Consider the following 22,243-nt stretch of genomic DNA (forward strand, 5'->3'; position numbering starts at 1 on the left):
TACCAGAATGGAGGTGCACAGACAGCAAGGAACCAATGAACAGCTACCAAAAGAAAAGAATGGCCACACCTTTATTTCTGTAGTTCTGCCAGGCATCTGTGGCTGCTCCGATCCTCCCGCCACATGGTCTCACCCAAGATGGTGACTCATGGAGAAGCTGAGCATCCCGAACTAGAAAACAATGGGTTTCTTGCTTCTGCCACAGATTCCCCCAGCTGTAAGCCTTCCAACCTTCTAAATTCCTTTATATGTGGTTCAGAGTTCTGGGACCATCCCCTGAGCCTGCTTGGTCAGGTATTCTGTGTTGTTGCTGGCGGAGCTCTTTGCTACATGTCCACCCGATCCGCCATCTTGTTTGTTCTCTGGCCCTTGGCCAAGGCATCTTTACAGTAAAATTATCAGTTGGACCCCACAATCTGAAGTAATGGTATCAGTATGCCTTTATGAGACCCTAAACTTTGCACACTTCTGAGTAGTAAGTTGACACTGCCCTGAAAGCCTCCAGGGCTGAGGCTTCAGTGTGCACACACATGAAGTACAAATCCAAAGAGCAAAAGTGGTTCCCCTGGAAATAGCAAGCTTGTGATTGTTTGGGCATGTGCATTACACAAGCAGTCCAGTTTGGCTCCTCCCACCATGGAGCCTCCTGCCCTGGGGTTCCCAGTCCTTTCCAGATGACCTGGTTCAGTGTTTGCTTTCAGAGAGAATGTCTAAGACAGTCAATGAGCTTGTCCATGATACCAGTTCCTCCAGCTCACAAAGCTGGTCAGCATCTGTGTGGAAATTGTGGGGATCCTGGGCTTCCCTGTCCTCGGTATTACAGAAATCTATTTTTCATCAGTTATGACTTTACATTTTCTCCATCTATTCCTTACTTTCATCCAGACTTTCCATCTGTAAGAGTTATATGCAAGAAAGGCCTACACACACAAACATGAATTTATAGACAACATATCTGCTAGAAAGGCAATTTTCCAAAGTTTCCGAAATGGATTTCTATAATCTGTCTCCCATTTTGTCCTGGTCATTTCTTCCGTGAGCAGCCTAAAAAAGACCTTTCTCTTTCTGAGAGATTCCCTTCACAATCAGACAGCACTCAAATGTGTGTATCATGAGAAAGGTACAGGGAACAGAGTCCCTCTGTAAGCTACTGCTGATTGAAATCATTTGAAGTGGCAAGTCCTGCCCTACCCATCCCAGCCCAAGCCTCTCATCCCCGAGCTGAGAGTTCCATCTAACTGTTATGAGTGAGAGGAATAACAATCCCTTGATGTTCCTTGTACAACTTGCAGCCTGGGGCAGTTATCACAAGTTAAGAATACAATCTGTCTGTGTAAGAGTCATACAGCCCATCAGCAGCTAGATTTCAAATGGTCCCATTAGAGAACAGGTCTTTTTCTACAGGCATTTGTGTGTGATCCAGCCGGTCCAGGCAACTATTCCTAATTTGTATACAGTATAGGGCTCCACAACCTGGTGTCCTGAAGCTATAAAGGTCCCAGAGTCTGAGTCCTGTTCATTGGTTTTGAGCCAGCTTTCAGTTCACAGCTAATGCCAAGGCTATAAGCCCATAGCAGTTGTTGCCAGGTTTTAGATTCCAGTCCATTTCTAACAAATAAAATCTCTGCATTCAGGACCAAAAAAGCCATAGACTCCGCAGGCTCATGTAGTCCAGGTGATAAGCAAGTCTGTCCTGTGCCCTCTTAATCTTGTCATTCTTCAAGTAACTCTCGATCACGTCAGGCTGGAAAATCATTAGCCTCCAAGGGAGACATCTGAATTCACAAGAACTCAGTAACAAACTAAGAACTGGTGTTTAGCACTAAAAATATATCTCCATTTGGAGGTTACCTCTTTTCATTTTTTATCCTTCTTAATTGAATTGCCAATAAGCAAAAGTCTTCATACTCTATTTAAAAAAAAAAAAAATTGTTTAGAGAGATGTTTTCTATATCTAGTACTAAAGAGTTTAAATCCTAACCAACCAACACCCTGGTAGCAAAAAGTGAGAAGTTGTATCCCACCAACATACTCAATTAAAACCATTCAAGAAAGCTAGAAGAAGTTGCTGTGTGTGTAGGAAATGCCCTGAAAATATTCAGTGCTGGTTATAGTATGAATAAATGGACACTTTTATGCTGTTGGGCAAGAGTATAACCTTTTAAAAGGGATATTTAATATCTCCTAGAATTAAAAGAGATTTTTAGAAAAGCTTTTCACCTTTAGATCTGGTTTTTCTATTTTGCAGAGTATTTACAAATATGTTCTCTCAAGGCCACATGTGCAAGAAAATATTTGTGTAGTATTATAATTTTTAAATAAAGGAGCCCTGGTGGAATAGTGGGTTACGTGTTAGACTTCTAACTGTAAGGTTAGCATTTCAAATTCACCTGTTACGCAGGAAAAGGGTCAGGCTTTCCATTCCTGTAAAGATTTACAGCCTTGGAAACTCTATATAGGGTCACTATGAGTCATAACCAACTCAATGGCATACAACAATAATAATAACCCAAATTTAAAAAAAAAACACAGTAATTTTAAAAACACAAACCAAAAAAGAACTCAAAATTTATGAATAGAAGATTGATTAAATCAATTATAGACATCTGGGTCAACACAGATGGAGTTACAGGGCGATAGAACACAAGTGTAACTGATTTCAGATTAGACATGGTGACCCACTGAATTTAAGCATATTAGTCATTGGAGGGGTTCTGGTGTGGTGCTGTGGGTTAATGCACCAGGCTGCAAAGTCTGTTTGAACAGCAAGGTCAATAATTCAAGCCACCAGTTGCTCCTTGGAGACCTGTGGGTTGGAACCAACTTGATGGCACTTAACAACAACAACAACAGTCATTACAGGAAAAGAAACTAAACAGGATTCCCTCAGTAAACAGGAAGTGAAAGGGCAGAGCCCAGAATCAAAACCCTTTTACACGGTAGGACTCCGAAAATGTAGTGTATAGAAGACTCACTCGCCTGTGTCTCTTGAGGGATCCAAGTCCTTCTGATCCATGCCCCCAAAACAACTGTTCCATAGGAGAAAGATGAGGCTTTCTGCTTCCACAAAGATTTAAAGCCTCAGACCCCCTATACAGGGTCGCTATGAATAGAACAATAGAACACAGTGTAAGGAGCCCAGGTGGTGCAGTGGGCAAAGTGATAGGGTACTAATGGAAAAATCAGTGGTTTGAGTCTACCAGCCTCTCTGCAGGAAAAAGAACTGACAGTGTACTTTCATAAAAATTGTTGTTGTTAAGTGCCACCGAGTCGGTTCTGACTCATAGCAACCCAGTATAGGGTTTCCAAAGAGCAACTGGTGAGTTTGAAGCACTGATCTTGTGGTTCAAATGGTCCTTGCATTTCTAAGCTTATCCTACAGTGCCACACTAGAAGTAAAAAAGATTACAGCTTTGGAAACTGTATGGGGCAGTTCCACTTTGTTATACAGAGTTGCTATGAGTCAGAATGACGACACAGAACATCAAAGAGAGAACATCACATGTACAGAGAAGAGGAAATAAACCTGTCTTGAGAGTTCCTGTTTCAAGATCAAACAAAAATACACGAAGGAACCCAAGCATCTTCAGGAAAAGAAAGTGATCAACTGTACCAAGTACTAGTGAACAGTAAGATGAGGACTAAGAACTGTCAGTTTAAAGTACTGTGGTGACTTGCATGTTGCTCTAATTAAGGAAGTTGTGCCACAGGTATTTTAAATACCAGCAAGGTATTTAATACCAGCTGAACTTCCAGACTAAGACAGCCTAGGAAAATGGAGAGATGCACTACTTCCGATTATTTAGTCACTGAAAACCTTGTGAATAGCAGTGGAACACTATCAGAGAACACCAGAATATTGAATACTGAAACATGATGAAGAGCACCTGGATACTGCCAGATATACTGCTGGAAGATGCGCCCCTCAGGTTGGAAGGCACTCAAAATATGACTGGGGAAGAGCTGTTACCTTGAAGTAGATTTATTTCACGTTGATGACATGAATCCTTTTCACTTTCAGTAAGCAAGGTTGTATCATCTGCATATCACAGGTTGGTACTGAATCTTCCTCCAATCCTGATGCCACAATCTTCTTCATAAAATCCAGTTTCTTGAGTTATGTGCTCAGTATACAGATTGAATAAGTGTGGTGAAAGAACACAATCCTGGTACACAGCTTTCCCAATTTTAAACCGTTCGGTGTTCCCTTGTTCTGTTCTAACAACTGATTCTTGGCCTCTGTACACCTTTCTCATGAGCAAAATTAAGTCTTCCGGAATAACGCATTCTCTGCAGTGTTGTCCATACCTTGTTATGGTTCAGACAGTTGAAAGCCTTTGGTGTAGTTAATAAAGCACATGTAAACATCTTTCTGGTAATTATTTGCATTCAGCGAATCTGATGTCAGCAATGATATTCCTCATTCCATGTACTCTTCTGAATCTAGCTTGAACCTCTGAAAGTTCTCTGCCAGTGTACGGCTGCAGATGTTTTTTAATTAAATCATAGTTCCGTAAAACTCTGTGAGAAATAACCATTTCCAGTAGAAACAGAAGGAAGCACTGACCTGTGTCCTTAGAACAAAGTGACAAGCTTCATGAAAACTTAATGACAGGCATTGTCAAAACATCATACAGAGTAAAACCTATTCAGAAAAATGCTATTTAAGAGATTTAAATAATGGGTCTCTATAAATGATGGCTTTAAGGATGCAGTATCTCCCCACATAGCTGTGGAAATGATGAGATTAAGTAAACCAGTCTGGTATAGCACACCCATGCATATACCACGTATATCTCAAAATATGTGTAGGAATGAATTTTGGCCTCGTTTACCAGTCCCCTCCTGCATTACAAGCAAATCATTAACAGTCTCTTTATTTTCTTTCCTGCTGTGAATTTTCTTTAATCTTCTGCTTATGTATACAAAATCAGTCCGAAAAGGCTACTTTTGATCATAATTATATAATAACAGTATAAATTAAGGTGAAGCCATTATGGATATAGAGTTTGGTAGTCCACTGGTAATTAGAAAATAAATAATCAAACTATGACTTTCTATTAAGTTGATGATACCTATCATAAGTGAAGTTTCCATGTGATTGGAAATAGAAATTGAACTCAGCAATATGTAAAAAAACAAACTGGCACTTTGGCATAGTGTACTTAAGAAACTAACATATGAGGTGGGCCGATGCACAGTTGGCAAAATACTTACAATCCCTGCATTATTCGTGTAAAAAAACATGGTAGTTCTTTTAGTTTTGAAGGCCCTGGTGGAAGTGAGATAAAGAGTGATGCTCTTCCATATGGATGTCTTCTAGAGAAGAATTGCACAAGCAATTTCTTATGAAACCAAACCACACCCAAAGCCTTTAGTTCAAATCAGAATCTGGTGTAGACAACTGCATGTTTCCTTGGTCTCCTTTCTCCCTTTACTGCTCTGATTGAGGGTTGCTGCTTCCCTGCAAAGTCCCACACAGCAGCAAGTAAATAGAAATGCTACCCAGTTACTCACTCAACCAATTTGCTTCCTTCAGTACCCAATTTTAAATATGATTTAAGAAGTTTAAACTTAGTTCTTTTGTTGTTATTAGAAATGCATCAAGGTATTTGGCTAGTCTGTATCATTTTTCTTCTTTTTGAGTACTACAATGACAATGTGTTTATTGCAGGGGAAGATAAACAAAACCTAATCCACACATAAAAGGAAAAGATACAAAGCAAAATTTAAAAAATCACCTTGACATCTACACCTACCACCATTTCAAACTCTCCTTTTCTCCAGAGTTAATAATAGTTGTTTCCAGAAAAGAAGATCTATACTTGTTTCTTTTCAGTTGTAGATATGTGAAAAGCATGGTTTTCTTTTCCATGGAGGGGATCATGCTAATTGAATTATTTTACCACCCGTTATTTCCATTTAACACATCACTGACATTGTACTGGTGAGAGACAGTACAAACTAACTCACTATTACGAATCCCTTCCTCACCTTCTCTGAGCCTCTGAGTCAGGGATGGCCAGGTAATAATTTTGGCAGAGTTCCACTGGTGAAGTCTTCAGGGAAGACTTCTGTTCTCCTGATACAGGCAGCAGTCCTTCCTGCAGAACCCAAACTTGGAAGTGATGTCACCACCAGGTATAACCACATGGAGCAAACAAGACAACGAGGCCAATTAAGGTGGCTGAGAAACAAAGAGCTAGAATCCCTGAAGGGATAAGCTCTGAACTCTGATTAGATAGTTCTAGTTATGTGAGCTAAATAAGTTTTCTGTTTCTGCTACTGTGTGATAGATTTTGTTATTTGCAACAAAACATATTCCTTAAAAAATTTAATGGTCATTTAGTTTGATGACTCTCTGCTACCCGGTGACTAAGGAGTCACCCAGGGTATGAAAGGGCAGCTGAGATGCTGTCATGAGAGTGAAAAAGATCTATCTCTGTGAGAGTGGGCTGGTTTTGGTGCCATTGCTAAAACAGCAGGGAAAAGTAAAACCTTTCTCCAATAGGGAAGAGAAAGGGCCCCAAATAAGTAAAGGTGAGCTCTAGATGAGCTGAAATGTTAATAGTTTGCATTTTTCTCTCTGAATGTTCCCAGGGCTGGAACAAAGTTTTATATAAACCTAAAAGAAAAAAGGAAGGAGGGTACTCCAGTCATGTCTTTTGTCTAGCTGCTGCTGCTGCTTCCTCACTATCCCTTTTATCATTCCAGTTGGACCTTCTTCAACAATTGTAATAGCAGCATGTTAATGTGAAAATATAGCTGGGGGTTGAGTAAATTTGCAAAGAAAAGAGAGAGTGGTGGTGGTGGTGGTATTAAATGGCTTTGTATTTTGTGGTTACCACATCTGGGATGTGTGGTACAATATGATATGAATTGCTTCTTGTTGTTAAATGTCTTTGAGTTCCAACTCGTAACCCTGTATTGGGTTTCCAAGAAGCAGCTGATGGGTTTGAACCACCAGCCTTGCAGTTAGCAGTCCACTGTAACCTATAGTGCCACTCCAGGATGTGACTTCTTGTTGGTAAATGATGTCAAGTCAGTTCTGACTCATTGCAACCCTGTATAAGGTGATGTGTCTTCTTGTTAAATGCGGTGGAGTCGGTTCCAACTAATAGCAATCCTACATAGGGTTTCCAAGGAACAGCTGGTGAGTTTGAACTGCTGACCTTGAGTTTCAAACCAACCCTGTGGTCCAGTACATTATCCTGCAGTGCCATACCAGAACTCCAGGATATGGTTGTTGTGAAGTGCCGTTGAGTTGTTTCCAACCCATAGTGACCCTGTATAGTGTTTCCAAGGAGCAGCTGGTGAGCTGTTTTCACTTCACTGAAAATTGGGCCACAAGTATGAGTTCCATTCCAGACCTAAAAGGTGTTTAAAGGCCTTAGTCTTGGATTCTTTCTGCCTCTTTCTGACTAGTAAGCCCAGTGTTTTTATTTCTTTATAATTATTAGTGTTACTCCACATTTTCTCCCTCTCTTTGGGACCCTTTAATGTGGTCCATTTCAGAACAGTTAGTAGTGTTAGTAGTGCGCCATCTAATTCTTCTGGTCTCAGAGTCATAATGACTGATGTTCCCATGTTCCATTTGTTTATTGGACTAGCTGATTCAAAGTATCTTCAAATTGTCATCTCTCTTCTTTCTTCTCACATGTAGAGACCAATAGTTGCATCTTAAATGGATGCTCATGAGCTTGTAAGATCCCAGTCACTCCTCACCAATGTAGGATGTAGAATGTTGTCTTTGTGGACTCTGTTATCCCATGCTCTCTTTCATCTGGTTCTTTTTTTTTTTTTTTTTTTTAAGGTTTTTTTTGTGTGTATTGAGTGAAAGTCTACAGGTCACATCATTAGTTGTACATTCAACAAATCATACACCTTGTTAAATTACAATGATTATAATCCCCTCCATGTACCATCAGTTAACAGTATTTCTCTCTATTCACTTTAGCTCTTTAAAAAACAAACAAACACTCAGGTATATATAATAATTTATACCACCAAAGGGCACATTCTGCAAGTCTACTTCCTGGCCACCAGCTCTCAGTCCCTCTCTTTGCATGAGTCTAGTGTCCTCAGCTGCTCCCTCTCTCCGTGTCCCCATCTTTGCCTCCATCTCTGGTATCGCTGCTTCTCTGGATAAGGTCTCACATTCCACTTGTGCTCTTCTCCCTTGATGGTCCTAGGGTCCTTTGTTTCTGGACTATAAGATAACTAATCCACTGTTTTTGTTATAAAACTTCTACCTTTACAGTGTGACAGTCGCAATTAGTCATGATAGCAATTACTCACTATTGAATCATAAGAATTGTATCCCCATCTCTTTTAACCAGACCCATCTAGACAAGATGAAAACTATTCAATGGAGACTCTTTCTTCCCCCACACACTATTAAACTAAACTCCCCCTTGAAACCTTGTAAGCCAGTCACTTTGTGCTTTTATTGCCACCTCATTTTAGGTAGCCAATGTCTAAGTTGCCCATCCCTATCTACCCTGTGTACAGAGGGGATAGTATTGATATTTGAGGTGAAGACTCCTCCCCTCTCTGTTGGTGTTTAGAGTTACTGACTCCATGAGTATAGGTCAAGTTCGTCGAATTGTAGCTATTTACCCTCATTTCCTTTATCAAAAATTTTGGTTTTTTATCTTCCTCTAGTTGAATTCTGATTATCAAGCCATTCTTTCATCTGATTCTTAACACCCATTGTTCCTTCAGGTCAACCTCACAGGTCAACCTGTCATCCACTGCCTACTCCAGCACTTCCTTGAGGTTCTATTTAAAACTCGCCTAGAAGAGAAGACTTTCCGTTCCATAACATCCATCTTACTTTGTTGTCTCTTTCCCTTGATATAGGCAGTGAGTTCTTCTGAGTAGCAAATGCCTTTGCTCCAGTACCTGGTATAAGTCCCAGATTTTAAAAGATACTTGGGAAGAATTTAAAATTAGAGATACGATCTTACCCTTTAGCATGCTCAAAGTCTAGTGGAAACTAGAGTATCATAAAGAAATAAATTCAGTACGTATAATGTTGTTGATGTTAAGTGCTGTCAAATGAATTCTGACTCACAGCAACCCTGTCTAGGATTTCTGAGGAGCAGCTGGGGGGTTTGAACTACGACTTAGTAAAATGTTATGGAATCATAGAGGAGTACATGAGTGATAAACTTGACCTGGAGGAGCATTTTCCTTACAGAATTACATTACTGAAGAAATTGTCTTGAGCATTCCGATAGAAATAAGAAGAGTTGTTATGAATATTGAAATTGATTCAGTGGCATTTTGACTTCATTTTTGGTCACTAGTTGAGCGAACAAGTCCTGGTGTGGTACTGTAGGATAAGTGCTGGATTGCTAACCGCAAGGTTGGTGATTCTAACCTACCAGGCTTTCCTCCGAAACCCTATACAGGGTCACTATGAGTCAGAACCAACTCAATGGCACTTAATAGCAGTAACAAATTGAGCAAAGGTTATACAGTATATGTTTGGTAATCCGTAAGATTGTATCTCAAGTCCTTCAGAAATTCTAAAGTAGTCAACTAGGCATGCTCTCATCAAATGACTCAACCTCAGGTCATTCCTAATCAGAATTATGGCTAGGCCTTTTATGTTCCCCATTATAAACCATATGTTATGGATTTTCGTCATCAAAAGCTGATAAAATTGTCTCTTAGACCCAGGAATATACTTAAGTGCTATTCAGGTTTAGATTTTTCTTTTTTCTTGTCTCCCCAGTTTTGACTGCCATTGAAGGCACAGCGCATGGGGAGCCCTGCCACTTCCCCTTTCTCTTTCTGGATAAAGAATATGATGAATGTACATCAGATGGAAGGGAAGATGGCAGATTATGGTGTGCTACAACTTATGATTACAAGGCAGATGAAAAGTGGGGCTTTTGTGAAAGTAAGTATTGCAGAGAAATACTTTTCCTAGCCATCCTTTTCCATTTTGGTCAGAACTGGTCAGTGTTGATGACATAGTTATATTCTGAAAGATTGGATTTAGGAGCAGGTAGTTTACAGTGGGCTAATTCCGGACCATACCTCCAGACCGTACCTCCAGCAGCTTATCACACTCTTCTCAAGGTGGTTTTTAGTTGTTAGGTGTAGGTTAACCCATAAACCCTTCAGGCAGGCTGTTAAGCTGCTAATTTATGTAGTTGTGATTAGAAGAAAAATAAATAGTATCTTTTTAAAAGACTTTGAGCTTGAAGCACTTGGTGCTGACCCCTACCAGACCTTCACCGCACGTTCTAACTCCTGATGTCTAGTCTGCCATGGGTGAGAACCTGAGCCTAGACCTAGCTCTTGATTTGAGGCATACAGCAGTCACTTGGCTAGGACAAGGAGACATAGCTGTCTTCCCAGAGGGATAGGCTGCCAGGGAAGTTTCTGGTTAGGAAATGATAGCCACAAGAGTAACACAAAGTTACTGGAATGGAAAGCAGACTTTTATTCCTTATGACCAAGGCCCAAGGGACCTCTGCTACTACTTATTGATGGAGGGGGATACTCAGTCATCCATGGAGGTACCTGACTTTAAGGATCAATCCAATCTCAGCTTTGGATTGGATTGATCCTTAATGTGTTGGTTAATTTAAAAGTTAAATAATACTTTGAGTAAAATATGCTATTGAAAAGTAACATTTAGCAGGTATAGATATCAACTTAAGTGTTCATTAAAGGAGCTCTAGTAGCATAGTGGTTACTAGTCTGCCTCCTAACCTCAAGGTCAGCAGTTTGAAACAACCATCTGGTCCACGGAAGAAAGATGAGACTTTCTGTTCCAGTAAAAATTTACAGCCTCAGAAACCTTATGCAGGGTCACTATCAGTATAAAAGGGGCTGGCCTCTATAGGCAAGCCATGTTTTCAGGAAAATCTATGTAACTATAAAATAATAACAGAAAATTTTAATTATGCTCCTTTTGATTATAAATAGCATTTTGAAAATAATGCTTCAATAGAATATTTGGGTATTCCTAGAAGATAATATCAAATATAGCCCATCTTTGGACATAGACTAGTATGACTGGATAATCAGACTTTTTGCTTGGATATTATAATATTTCACTTCTGTTTTTGTTGATCCAAAGATGAAATACTCAAATGTCTCTTGGTGAGTTCTAGAATTCTGTTTAAAATGTTGTTGTTGACATGGCCATGGAGTTGGTTCAGACCCATAGCGACCCTGTACAGGGTTTCCAAGGCTTTAAATCTCTACGGGAGCAGAATGCCTCATCTTTCTCCTGCGGAACAGCTGGTAGTTTCGAACTGCTGACCTTGCTGTTCACAACCCGATTCGTAACCACTACGCTACCAGAGCTCCTTTTAAAATGCTATATTACAGCAAAATAATTTTTGAGCAGTCTAACAATTCTGTGATTTGGAGTTCTGATGTGGCACTGTGGATTAATGTACTTGACTGCAAGGTCAGTTTGAACTGCAAGGTCAGCAGTTGAAGCTTATTACCAGCTGCTTCTCAGAAACCCTGTACAGGGTCACTATGAGTCAAACCCAACTCAGACACTTAACAACAACAACAAAAACAGCATCAGTGAATAGAAAAAAAATTGGCAAACTCAAACATTAAATCAATATCTATATTTAATTGTAGAAGTCAATTTGTACTAATTTTTATTATGTAAGTAATCATGAATGCTTTCTTCTTGTAAAGAAATACAATATGTCCATGACAGAATGACTGCTGTTCTCTAGTGGACTTCTGATTCCAGCTGACCTTGTGTGCCACTGTAGGATAAGCCACAAAGTCAGTGGTTCAGACCCTATACTGGGTTGCTGTGAGTTGGAACCAACTCAAAAGCACTTAACAACAAAATAAAATTTTAGTTTAGCAATATGAAAGGTTTTATAATGACTGGTTTTATGATTATCAGAAAAAGTGCCCTTCAAAGGAAGTTTAGAATTGATTTCTGTAAAAGAGCATGACTTCAGTTAGTTTTGTGTATTTTTAAAAAGTCTTAGAAAATAGCCATGCTTAAATCATGTGTCTTTAAGGTCAGATTTTGAAATCATGAAATATCACTAATACTGTGTGACTACCCCAAAGAAAGAATAAACATTGATTTTTGATAAGTAATTGCTTATGGAAGTAAAATCTGTTTAAATTCTTGGACATTTTACTTTTAGCTGAAGAAGAAGCTGCTAAAAGACGGCAAATGCAGGAAGCAGAAATGATGTACCAGACTGGGATGAAAATCCTCAATGGGAGCAATAAGAAAAGCCAGAAAAGAGAGTAGGTAGCATTGCCAAGTCCTTTCTTCACTCCATAGGCCAGTATTGAGCTAAATTACTGAGCATTTCATTTTATCTCAAAGCGTGCTACTGAAGATGCCCAAGGATTTAAGTTACTTTACAAGAAAATGTCATATGATAGTTGCAGTTTAATGGCATTGCTTATATCTGATTTTAGCTTGTTGGTATAAAATGTTTAAAAATACTGATCTCAAAAATGAACAATCAGCAAATGGAAATGCTTTCTTAAAATCGTAATCCTTTCTAATAACCTAGAGTATACTTATTAACTCAGAATATAAAATGAAATAAGATCAAGAAAATTACAGTGGTTATTATATTGAATTATTTACTAAACCCAAAACTTATTTAAACCAAACCTGTTACCGGTTTGATTCCGACTATTAAGTGGCCTTATAAGACAAAGTAGAACTTCTCCATAGGGTTTCTGAGGCTATAAATATTTAAGAAAGCAGACCTCCTCATCTTTCTCCCTATTGGTTAGCAGTCCAACACTTAACCCATAACCAGAATGTTTAATGGACATCATCATATTACCATAATTCTCCAATTGAAAATTCAATTAACTTTTAATGCACATTTTAGAATTATTATTAATGTAATTGGAGTCCTGGATATGACTCTGTAAGATAAGCATTGCACTGCTAACCATAAAGTTGGTGGTTCAAACGCACCAGCCACTCTTCAGAAACCCTATACAGAGTCGTTGTGAGTCAGACCAACTTGATGGCACTTAACAACAAAAAGATTAATGTAATTAAGTTATTCCAAGGTAGCAAGATAACAGAATTGGTACCTTACTTAAAAAAAAAAAAAACAAGTAGGTAAGATGTTTTCTACATGTATAAATAGCATAACTTAGTAGAATTAAGTTTATAATACCGGTATTCTATTGAAGGAAATGATGTGTGCTGCAAGTTAGGAGATCTTGAAAAATATTTTTAACGGTAGTTCCAAAACACTGTTATTTTTTTTTTTTAACTTGCATTTTGAAGAGCATATCGGTATCTTCAAAAGGCAGCAGGCATGAACCATACCAAGGCCCTGGAGAGAGTGTCATACGCTCTTTTGTTTGGTGATTACCTTACACAGAATGTCCAGGCAGCTAGAGAGATGTTTGAAAAACTGACTGAGGAAGGATCTCCCAAGGGACAGACTGTAAGTACACTTATAAAGGAGACTCTTCTCATCCATCATTTATTTTCACAGATGCTTACTCTCTCTGTCCTGACTTAGCAATTATGACTAGAAGGGGAAATAGCTTGAAATGTTAATTTTGGGGTAGACCCAATCTTCTTTGACAATCTTTTCAGCTTGCTTAAAGAAAATTTGTGGTCAATAAAAGCATATTGGCAGTTGCATCCTCCCAGAACTACAACATTGATAGTTTTCCAAATAAGATCTATAGAGAAGGAAATGAAGATATTTATTTTTATCTGAAATTACTCACCATTGTGTTTTTGTTTTTTTCTTAATGAATTATATGATAGTTTACATGGGAGAACTTTAGTTTTACATTCATTCCATCATATATCATCTCACTGCCATGGTTCCAATCCCCTCCATGCATCCTCAACCACCCAAAGGGTATATCCCAGAAACCCGCTCCCTACACTTCCCCCTCCTCCCCCCAGTTTTCGGCCCACAGTCCCTTTCCCTCTCTGGGTCCAAAGTCCCCAGTCGCTTCATCACTCCATGTCATCATCTCTGTCTCCATCTCAGGCATCTCTGTTTCTCTGGGTGGGGTCCCAGTCTCTGCTCTTCTCCGTTGATGGTCCCATCATCCGCTCCTATCCTGGAGAATCAGTCACTCCCTTCCTTGTTAAAAAACTTCCGCTCCTATCCTGGAGAATCAATCACTCCCTTCCTTGTTACAAAACTTCTACCTTTGCATTTCCGACCCTCATAATCCGTCCTGATAAGCATTATTCACTACAGTATCACGAGTTACCCATCTGTATCTCCTTTCATCAGCTCCGCCCAGACAGATTGAATAGTACCTACTGGAGATTCTGCCTTCCGCCATGCTCCCTAGCACCAGATTCCTTCTTGAAAGCTTGTAAGCCAGTCACTTCTTGCCTTTGTAGTCCCCTTCTCCCCATTTGAGTATCCAGTGTCCAAGCCGCCCTTCTCCATCCACTCTGTGTGTGTGGGGTTGTGTGAATGTTTCTTGCTGTGAGGATTTGTTCCCTCTTTTGAGTTGCTGCTCCATAGGTATAGGTCAATTTCATCAGACTGTATCAGCTCACTCTTTATTTTTTTTCTCCCCTCTTCTTTCCTCTCCTGGTTGAGCTCAGATCATCCAGTCATCCGGTCCAGGTCACGTGGGTATCATCTGCAAGTGTGGGCGTTCCTGTGCATATGTCCTCTCTTCCTGTCAGCCGGTAGCTCCACTCTCCTCTCGAGTCCTCCGTGGCCACACCACTGTCTCTGGGCCCAAGAGTCCCCAGGCCTCTTCACACTGCTTGCCAACCATGTCCCCAACTGGGTCCACAGAAGTCCACTGAACATTGTAGGGCTTAGCTTGCCATTTCATTGCTGCTTTTACCTCACTTACCATTGTGTTTTTAACAAAGTTCAAGTGCCCCAGTTCTTATAAATTTTGGTGTCTTGTTTTTTTTTTAAGTTTTTATTGTAAATTGAGTGAAAGTTTACAAGGCAGATCATCAGTTTTACATTCAGCAAATCGTACACCTTGTTTCATTACAATGATTATAATCCCTTCCATATACCATCAGTTAACATTATTTCTCTCTGTTCATTTTAGTTCTTTATTTTTAAAGAAAAAAAACAAAAACAAAACACTCAGACATACATATAATAATTTATACTACCAAAGGGCACATTCTGCAAGTCTGCCTCCTGGCCACCTGCTCTTAGTTCCTCTTGTCCCATGAATTTAGAGTCCTCAGCTGTTCCCTCTCTCCATGTTCCCATCTCTGCCTCCATCTCTGGTATCCCTGCTTCTCTGGATAAGGTCCCACATACCGCTAGTGCTCTTCTCCCTTGATGGTCCTAGAGTCCTCTGTTTCTAGACTGTAAGATTAACTACTCCCCTGTTTTTGTTACAAAACCTCTTTAATTTTGGTGTCTTTTTAAAACAAATCTTTATTACAAAAGCAATACATGTATACTATAGAACTATACCTACAAGCTAACAAAAATAAGAACATAAACATCACATTTCCAACCCCTAGACATCATAATTGTTAACACTAGTTCATTCATGTCCTTCTAGACCTTTCTTTCTCTGTGTGTACACATATGAATTTTTATTAAAACAAGATTCCACTGTATACTATTACACAACTTGTCCTTTTAAGTCAGCAGTTTTCACTTTAATTATTATATCATGTAATACCCTTACCATATTGATTTCCTTAATTGAACTAAAGTTTTTCTTTACAACTCTTTTGTCCAAATAATATCCAATCCAGAACTCTACCTTACATTAGACTGTTTCTAGTTTAGCCTTGCCTTCTCCCTTTTTCTTTTCCCTGTGATATTAACTTGTGATAATCTTTCTGCAGAATGTCCTACCTCAGTTTGTCTGTTTGCATCTTTTCCATCTTTACCTATAAACAGTATGTAGCAGCTAAAGGCTGATAAATTTATGTAAAATATTTCTACATAGAATATATGCCAGAATGTTCTATATTTCACATTGTATCCAACTCTGGGATTTTTTTGCAGATAAAGCAAAATTTCTGATCATAGTTAGAGAACGTTTATTAAAACCAGGTGTTGTTGTCAAGTGCCAATGAGTCGATTCCGACCCATAGCGACCCTGTATAGGGTTTCCGAGGAGCAGCTGGTGAGCTTGAACCGCTAATCTTGCTGTTCAAACGGCTTTGCAGTCTGGCGCATTAACCCACAGCACCACACCAGGACTCCAAACCATCTGTGGGGAACCTCTTTTCTGCCAAAATTTATAACATCATCCTTGTGCCATGCAAAAATGTCAACTTAAAAATTAACCTGCTATATTTGGACAAACTTTGCATTTGTTGTTGTTAGGTGCCATCGAGTCAGTACCACCTCACAGTGACCCTACACACAACAAAACGAAACACTGCCTGATCCTGGGCCAACTTCACAATTGTTGCCATGCTTCAGCCCATGGATGCTACTACCACTTTGCCAATATATCTCGCTGGGGGTCTTCCTCTTTTTCTCTGACCCCCACCCCCACCTTACCAAACATGATATCCTTCTCCAGCAACTGGTCCTTCCTGACAATATGTCTGAAGTATGAGAGACAAAGTTTGGCCATTCTGGCCTCCAAGGAGCACTCTGGCTGCACTTCTTGCAATACAGATCTGTTGGTTCTTTTGGCAGTCCATGGCACTTTGAATATTCTTCTCCAACACCGTAACTCAAAAGCATTAATTCTTCTGTGGTCTTTCTTCCTTATTCACTGTCCAGCCTTCACATGCATATGAGGTTATTGAAAATACCATGGCTTGGGTCACCTTAGTCCTTAAGCTTTAAGGCACACCGTAGTCCTCAAGGTGACATCTTTGCTCTTCAACACTTTAAAAGGTCTTGTGCAGCAGATTTGCCTAATGCAATATGTCATTTGATTTCTTAACTGCTGCTTCCATGCGTGTTAATGGTTGATTGCTGGGAGCCAGCCCCAGAAAACTTATTCCAGGGTTTTTCCAAAAGCGGGTGCAGCGTCGGCTGAACACGGAGTCATGGGTCATGATAAATTCATAATCTTCTCATTACATGCTTTATTATTATTATTTCTATGGCTACTCTAATACTCTACTTCTCTCATTCTTTACTGTCCCGCTCATTCTTTACTCCCCTGCTCTCCTGCTAATATCTTCTGCATCCTTTCTCCCCTCCCCTGATCCTGCTTCCATTCTCTCCTCTCCTGAGCCCCTCTTCTGCTCCCCTCTTCTGCTCCCTTTACTAGCTTCCCCTCCCTCCATTCTTGTCTCGTTCTATTTCCTCTTACTCTTACCTCTACTTCTTGCCTCTAATTCTTCTTCCACCCATTCTTCTACTTCCCATCTTCCCTTCTTTTCCTTCATCCCTTCTTTACTTCCTTCTTCTTTGTTCTACACCCCTTTTGTTCTATCTTCCAACCCCCTTATATGCCCTTACAGAAAACATTGCTTTCATAGTAATCAATGACATCAAGGTACAATCTATCTTGGGGCGCATTTCTCATGGTTTACAATTCTTAAATTTACAACAGGGATGAGAAGGTACAGCAAAAACATTATCTCAAGGCATAGGAGACATTCAGGTGCCTTGAAACCTTTCAGTTAAACATTTGTTCATACATAAATCTATTCTTTTCTATGGGAAACAAGTTAACCTTCACATATTTCTTAATCTTTGTCTGTTAAATCTTGTTAATTTTAGTTGTTAGGTGCAATTAACTCTCCATTAACTTCTTCCATACTCTGTTTATAGCTTACAAAAACATCACTTATCAGGGAAACTGAGGCTATGAAAAACAACTTCTCTAATTTACTGATCATTAATTTAAGCACATCTAAGTCAGACTTTTTATTTAGTATCTGTATATACCCATAGCCTTTATCTAATTGTTTTTAGAAATTCTTGTACCCACAGCCCTTATTTATGGCTATTCACGTTTAGGATTCTTTATTGCTTTAAACTAAGGCTACAAAGAAGAATGTTTACAATCACTAAACCTAAGCTGGCAGTAATTCAATTGACAAATCCTGTCTCCTAGCAGTCTTAAGAATATTGTTAATATAAGTATTAAAACTACCTAAGATTACAAGTAGAATAAAATGTAGCTAATGTGTGGCTTCTAACTTTTAATGAAAATATACTAAAGTGTAGGAGAGTCAAAAATCTAAAGTAAAAAGGGATACTAATAAAATCATTAATAACTCAGAGAATGATTTAACAAGAGAAATTTTCAACTAGGGGTCTGTGCATAAAAAATAATAAAACAACTCTTTGTGGCTCTGCCATCCAAAGAGAGAAAGAAAGAAAAAGAAAAGAAAGTATTTCATTGTTGCTTTGCAAAGACAATGAATTCTTCATGCACAGGTTTTCCCCATGTCTCATTTATTTAATTGCTTGATTAATATGTCTCAATTTATTTATTTTTAATTCCTTAATTAATTATGGCCCTGGCCAGTTGATCTAAGAATGAAATCCTTGACAACTTCAATCTTTTCTCCATTGATAAGAATGTTGTTTACTGGTCCAGTGGTGAGGATTTTTGTTTTCTTGACATTGATATGCAATCCATACCGAAGTCTGTGGTCTTTGATCTTCAAAAGTTAAGATTTTAAGTTCTCTTCACTTTGAACAAGTAAGGTTGTATCACCTGCATATTGCAGGTTGTTAATGAGTCTTCCTCCAATCCTGATGCCACGTTTTTCTTCATATAATCCAGCATCTTGGATTATTTGCTCAGCATACAGGTTGAATAAGTATGGTGAAAGAATACAACCCTGTCACACACCTTTCTTAATTTTAAACCATTCAGTGTTCCCATGTTCTGTTTGAACAACTGCCTCTTAGTCCAGGTACAGATTCCGCATGAGCACAATTCAGTGTTCCAGAATATTCATACTTTACATTGTTGTCCATAGCTTGTCATAATCCACACAATCAAAAGCCTTTGCATAGTCAGTAAAGCACAGGTAAACATCTTTCTGATATTCTCTGCTTTCAGCCAAGGAACATTGGACATCAGCAATGATATCCCTCATCCATAATGTGATGGCTGGAACTACAGTTGCCTTGGCAGGGCCACACCAAATGATTTTTTCATCCCTGATTTAAACAATAACAGACCTTAAATGATAGCAATAATCTTGGCCATTGTTTTCTATAACATTAAATAGCTAACCAGTCTGCAACTCGGTGTTTTTCTGGGTTTTGGTTCATAAAAGATTATATTAATTACTCCCATTTGCTTTTGAAACTTTTTTCCTTTTTGCATAAATCAGTTTATATAAAATCCACACGAGTATAAATTACAAATTATTGCTACAAAATCATAGAAACATTTATTAAAGAAAAATATCCAAATGTGAAGCAATTATTTCTTGACACATCCTCCATTTAGAGCTATACACTTTTGAAGGCTGTTTTTTCATCTCTCATTCCCTTCCCTGAAGAATTCTGCACCCTTCAGTTTACACGGTGTCTAAACAATATTAGCATTCTTGAGGAACTCCAGTTTTTTCCCTGTTTGTGTATTGTTTGAGTTTGGGAAACAAAAGAAGTCTTAAAAGGCATGGTCAGGCCTGTGTGGTGGTTGGGGTCAGGTTTCCTAACAAGATTCCTGTAGTGCAGTCCTTGCTACACACAGAGGATGAGCAGGTATATCGTAATGTTGTGGGGGGAAAGCCCTCATCCTGTCTTTACTGGCCCATTTCTCACCAGTGCATTTAAATTTTTAGAGGCCTCCTTGTATCTGATGAGCACTAGCAGTCCCTGCTATACCTTCCTTTGTAACTTTAATATGTCATTAAAGATCATTCAACACAAGGCAAATGCATTGTTTTTGTTTTGAGAAGACTATATGCTCTAACATTGTAAAGTGACTTTCTTCAGTCCCTCATCTTGGTCCTTTTTGCTTAATTTTATTCCTAGGCTAGTTGGTAATCTCTTACCCTTTTTCATAGTGAAACCCTACTCTGTGTACATAGTATAGTGCTGTATTGCGTGTATGTTTTGTATTCATAATAGCTGCTCTTAAGATAAGGATAATACTCACATGTGCATGTTGGTCAGCTTTGTTTTTTTCTGGTTAATGTTTCATGAAATTGTTTTTAATTCTAAAACTAAACTTTTCAACTTGTATCTTCATTGTGTCATTTTCAAAATCTGAGTATATTTCTGAGGCTCTTTAATTCCACAGTTGTGCTTACTTGCACAGTTCAAATCTTTAACAATGAAAATCTCTTGCATCTTTTTATAATGTATCAAATTGTATCTGTCTTAGATTTACACCAAAGGAAAAATTCTTACTTTTCACATTTTTTTTTTCAGGCTCTTGGCTTTCTCTATGCCTCTGGCCTTGGTGTTAATTCAAGTCAGGCAAAGGTAATACTTTCAGGCTTTTTCTAGTTTGCTATGATTTAAATTGGGTAAATATAAGTCTGTGTTCAGTTAAGCATCTTTTGTTCTTTCATAGGCCCTTGTTTACTATACTTTTGGAGCTCTTGGTGGCAACCTAATAGCCCACATGGTTTTGGTAAGTAAGATTTATATGGAAGGTTAATAACGTAGAGTAGATTTATGACTTATAGTGGTCACATTTCCAGCCTTCAGGTTGATATTTGCTTATTTCAGTCATTTAAAACCAAATATTTAATTGAATATCATTCAAATTCTTATTAGTGAATCAAACAAATTGAATCAACAAGTTGATATAAATTGATAGACTATACAGTTTTCCTTTAAAATGATCAGTTTTCCTGAGTGCTGTGAAATATAGAGACCTGACAATTGTATAAATTGTAATTATCTCTCATATTTAGTATGGTTACCTCAGATGTTGCGTTTAAGTTCATAAAGAACTTACTGTACAAAAAAACCGTGTTCTGTGAAGGACATAAGCACTATATTACCTAGTAGCATTGGTCATTTGATTGGTGGTAAAGGCTGAATCTTTCCATCACATTTTTCTGTGACAAGGTCTTTAACCTGCCTTTACTTTGTAAACTGACTTTGCTAACTCACATGACTTCTGACCCTATCAAAATGAATATATTTTACATGTTTCTTACTTTTGCTCTTGTTAGAAATATTTGCATACTCCAAGGTCATCAACATTTAAATTTGTGATCTTTCTCAAATATTGTATATAGTGAAATGTGGTCAAGGTTGATTTTTTCCAAGGTTTTAACATTGGTTTCTATCCAAATGATACAGCACTATTTATTGAATAAACCACATTTGTCTACCCCCACCCAAAAAAAAAAAAAGGAATATATTAAGTTCATTCAGGCTGGAATGTAAAGGATAGATCAAATGGAAATGAGACTGAGAGCCAAGAATCCAACCAAAAAAAAGCTGGAATAGGAGAGAGGGATAGGATCTGTATCTCCAAGCTCATTCATTGATAGGCTGTAAAAAGAAATATATACTTCAATTAAGAAGGAATATATACGCTATTGACTGAGTGGGTTGTTGTTATTGTTAAGTACCATTGAATAGGTTCCGACCCATAGCAATCCTGTATAGAGTTTCCAAGGAGTTGCTGGTGGGTTTGAACTGCTGGCCTTGAGATTCAAACTGACCTTACAGTTTAGGGCATTATCCTGCAGTGCCACACCAGGACTCTGACTGAGTGGGTAGAACCTAGATAATTTAACCACTCTGTATGCAACACATGCTTATTTAGTGTTTATCACTTGCTAGTTCTTAGGATTTCAAAGATGAGTAAATTATAGTCCCTGCCTACAATAAGCTTTTATTCTTGAAAGGGAAACAAACGTAGAGTCCATCCAGTACACTTTGAGACTTAGAGACTACCTTGATATTGGGATTGGAGGGGAAGGGGGTTTAAGGAGAGACTTTTGAGAAAAGAAGCAACTGAAGTGGTTCTTGAGGAACAAATATAAATGAGCTACTCTAAGAAGTAGAAGAAGGTTGTCTAGACAGCAGAAGTAAGTAGGAATAGAAATGAATGTAATGTAATGTTTGTAAGAAAATGTGAGCAAGTTCATATGAACAGAAAGTAGAATTTCCAAAGTTCATCAACAGGACATATGGATTTGTTGTTGATGTTGTTCATTGCTATTGAGTTGGTTCCAACCCTTAGCAGCCCTGTATAGGGTTTCCAAGGAGCAGCTGGTAAGCTTGAACTGCCGACCTTGCAGTTCAAATGGTTTTGCAATCTAGCGCATTAACCCACAGCATCACACCAGGACTCCAGACATATGGATAGGAAAGACTTAAAAGGGCTGTCAATCATGGTGAAGAGCTTGGATTTGCCCCATTAAAAT

At 38.6% G+C, this 22,243-nt stretch overlaps 1 protein-coding gene across 1 annotated transcript in view; it reads left to right on the forward strand.

The window, feature by feature from the left end:
* SEL1L (sel-1 suppressor of lin-12-like (C. elegans)) overlaps positions 1-22,243 on the forward strand; it is a 63,035-nt gene that overhangs the window by 17,276 nt on the left and 23,516 nt on the right. Inside the window, exons 4-8 of the mRNA XM_006864750.1 lie at positions 9,743-9,910; positions 12,156-12,261; positions 13,277-13,439; positions 20,283-20,336; positions 20,428-20,487. Of these exons, the coding sequence (XP_006864812.1) occupies positions 9,743-9,910; positions 12,156-12,261; positions 13,277-13,439; positions 20,283-20,336; positions 20,428-20,487 (551 nt within the window). The remainder of the gene's footprint in view (positions 1-9,742; positions 9,911-12,155; positions 12,262-13,276; positions 13,440-20,282; positions 20,337-20,427; positions 20,488-22,243) is intronic.

This window comes from Chrysochloris asiatica, unplaced genomic scaffold (genome assembly GCF_000296735.1).
Source record: "Chrysochloris asiatica unplaced genomic scaffold, ChrAsi1.0 scaffold00070, whole genome shotgun sequence".
Classification (NCBI taxonomy): domain Eukaryota; kingdom Metazoa; phylum Chordata; class Mammalia; order Afrosoricida; family Chrysochloridae; genus Chrysochloris; species Chrysochloris asiatica.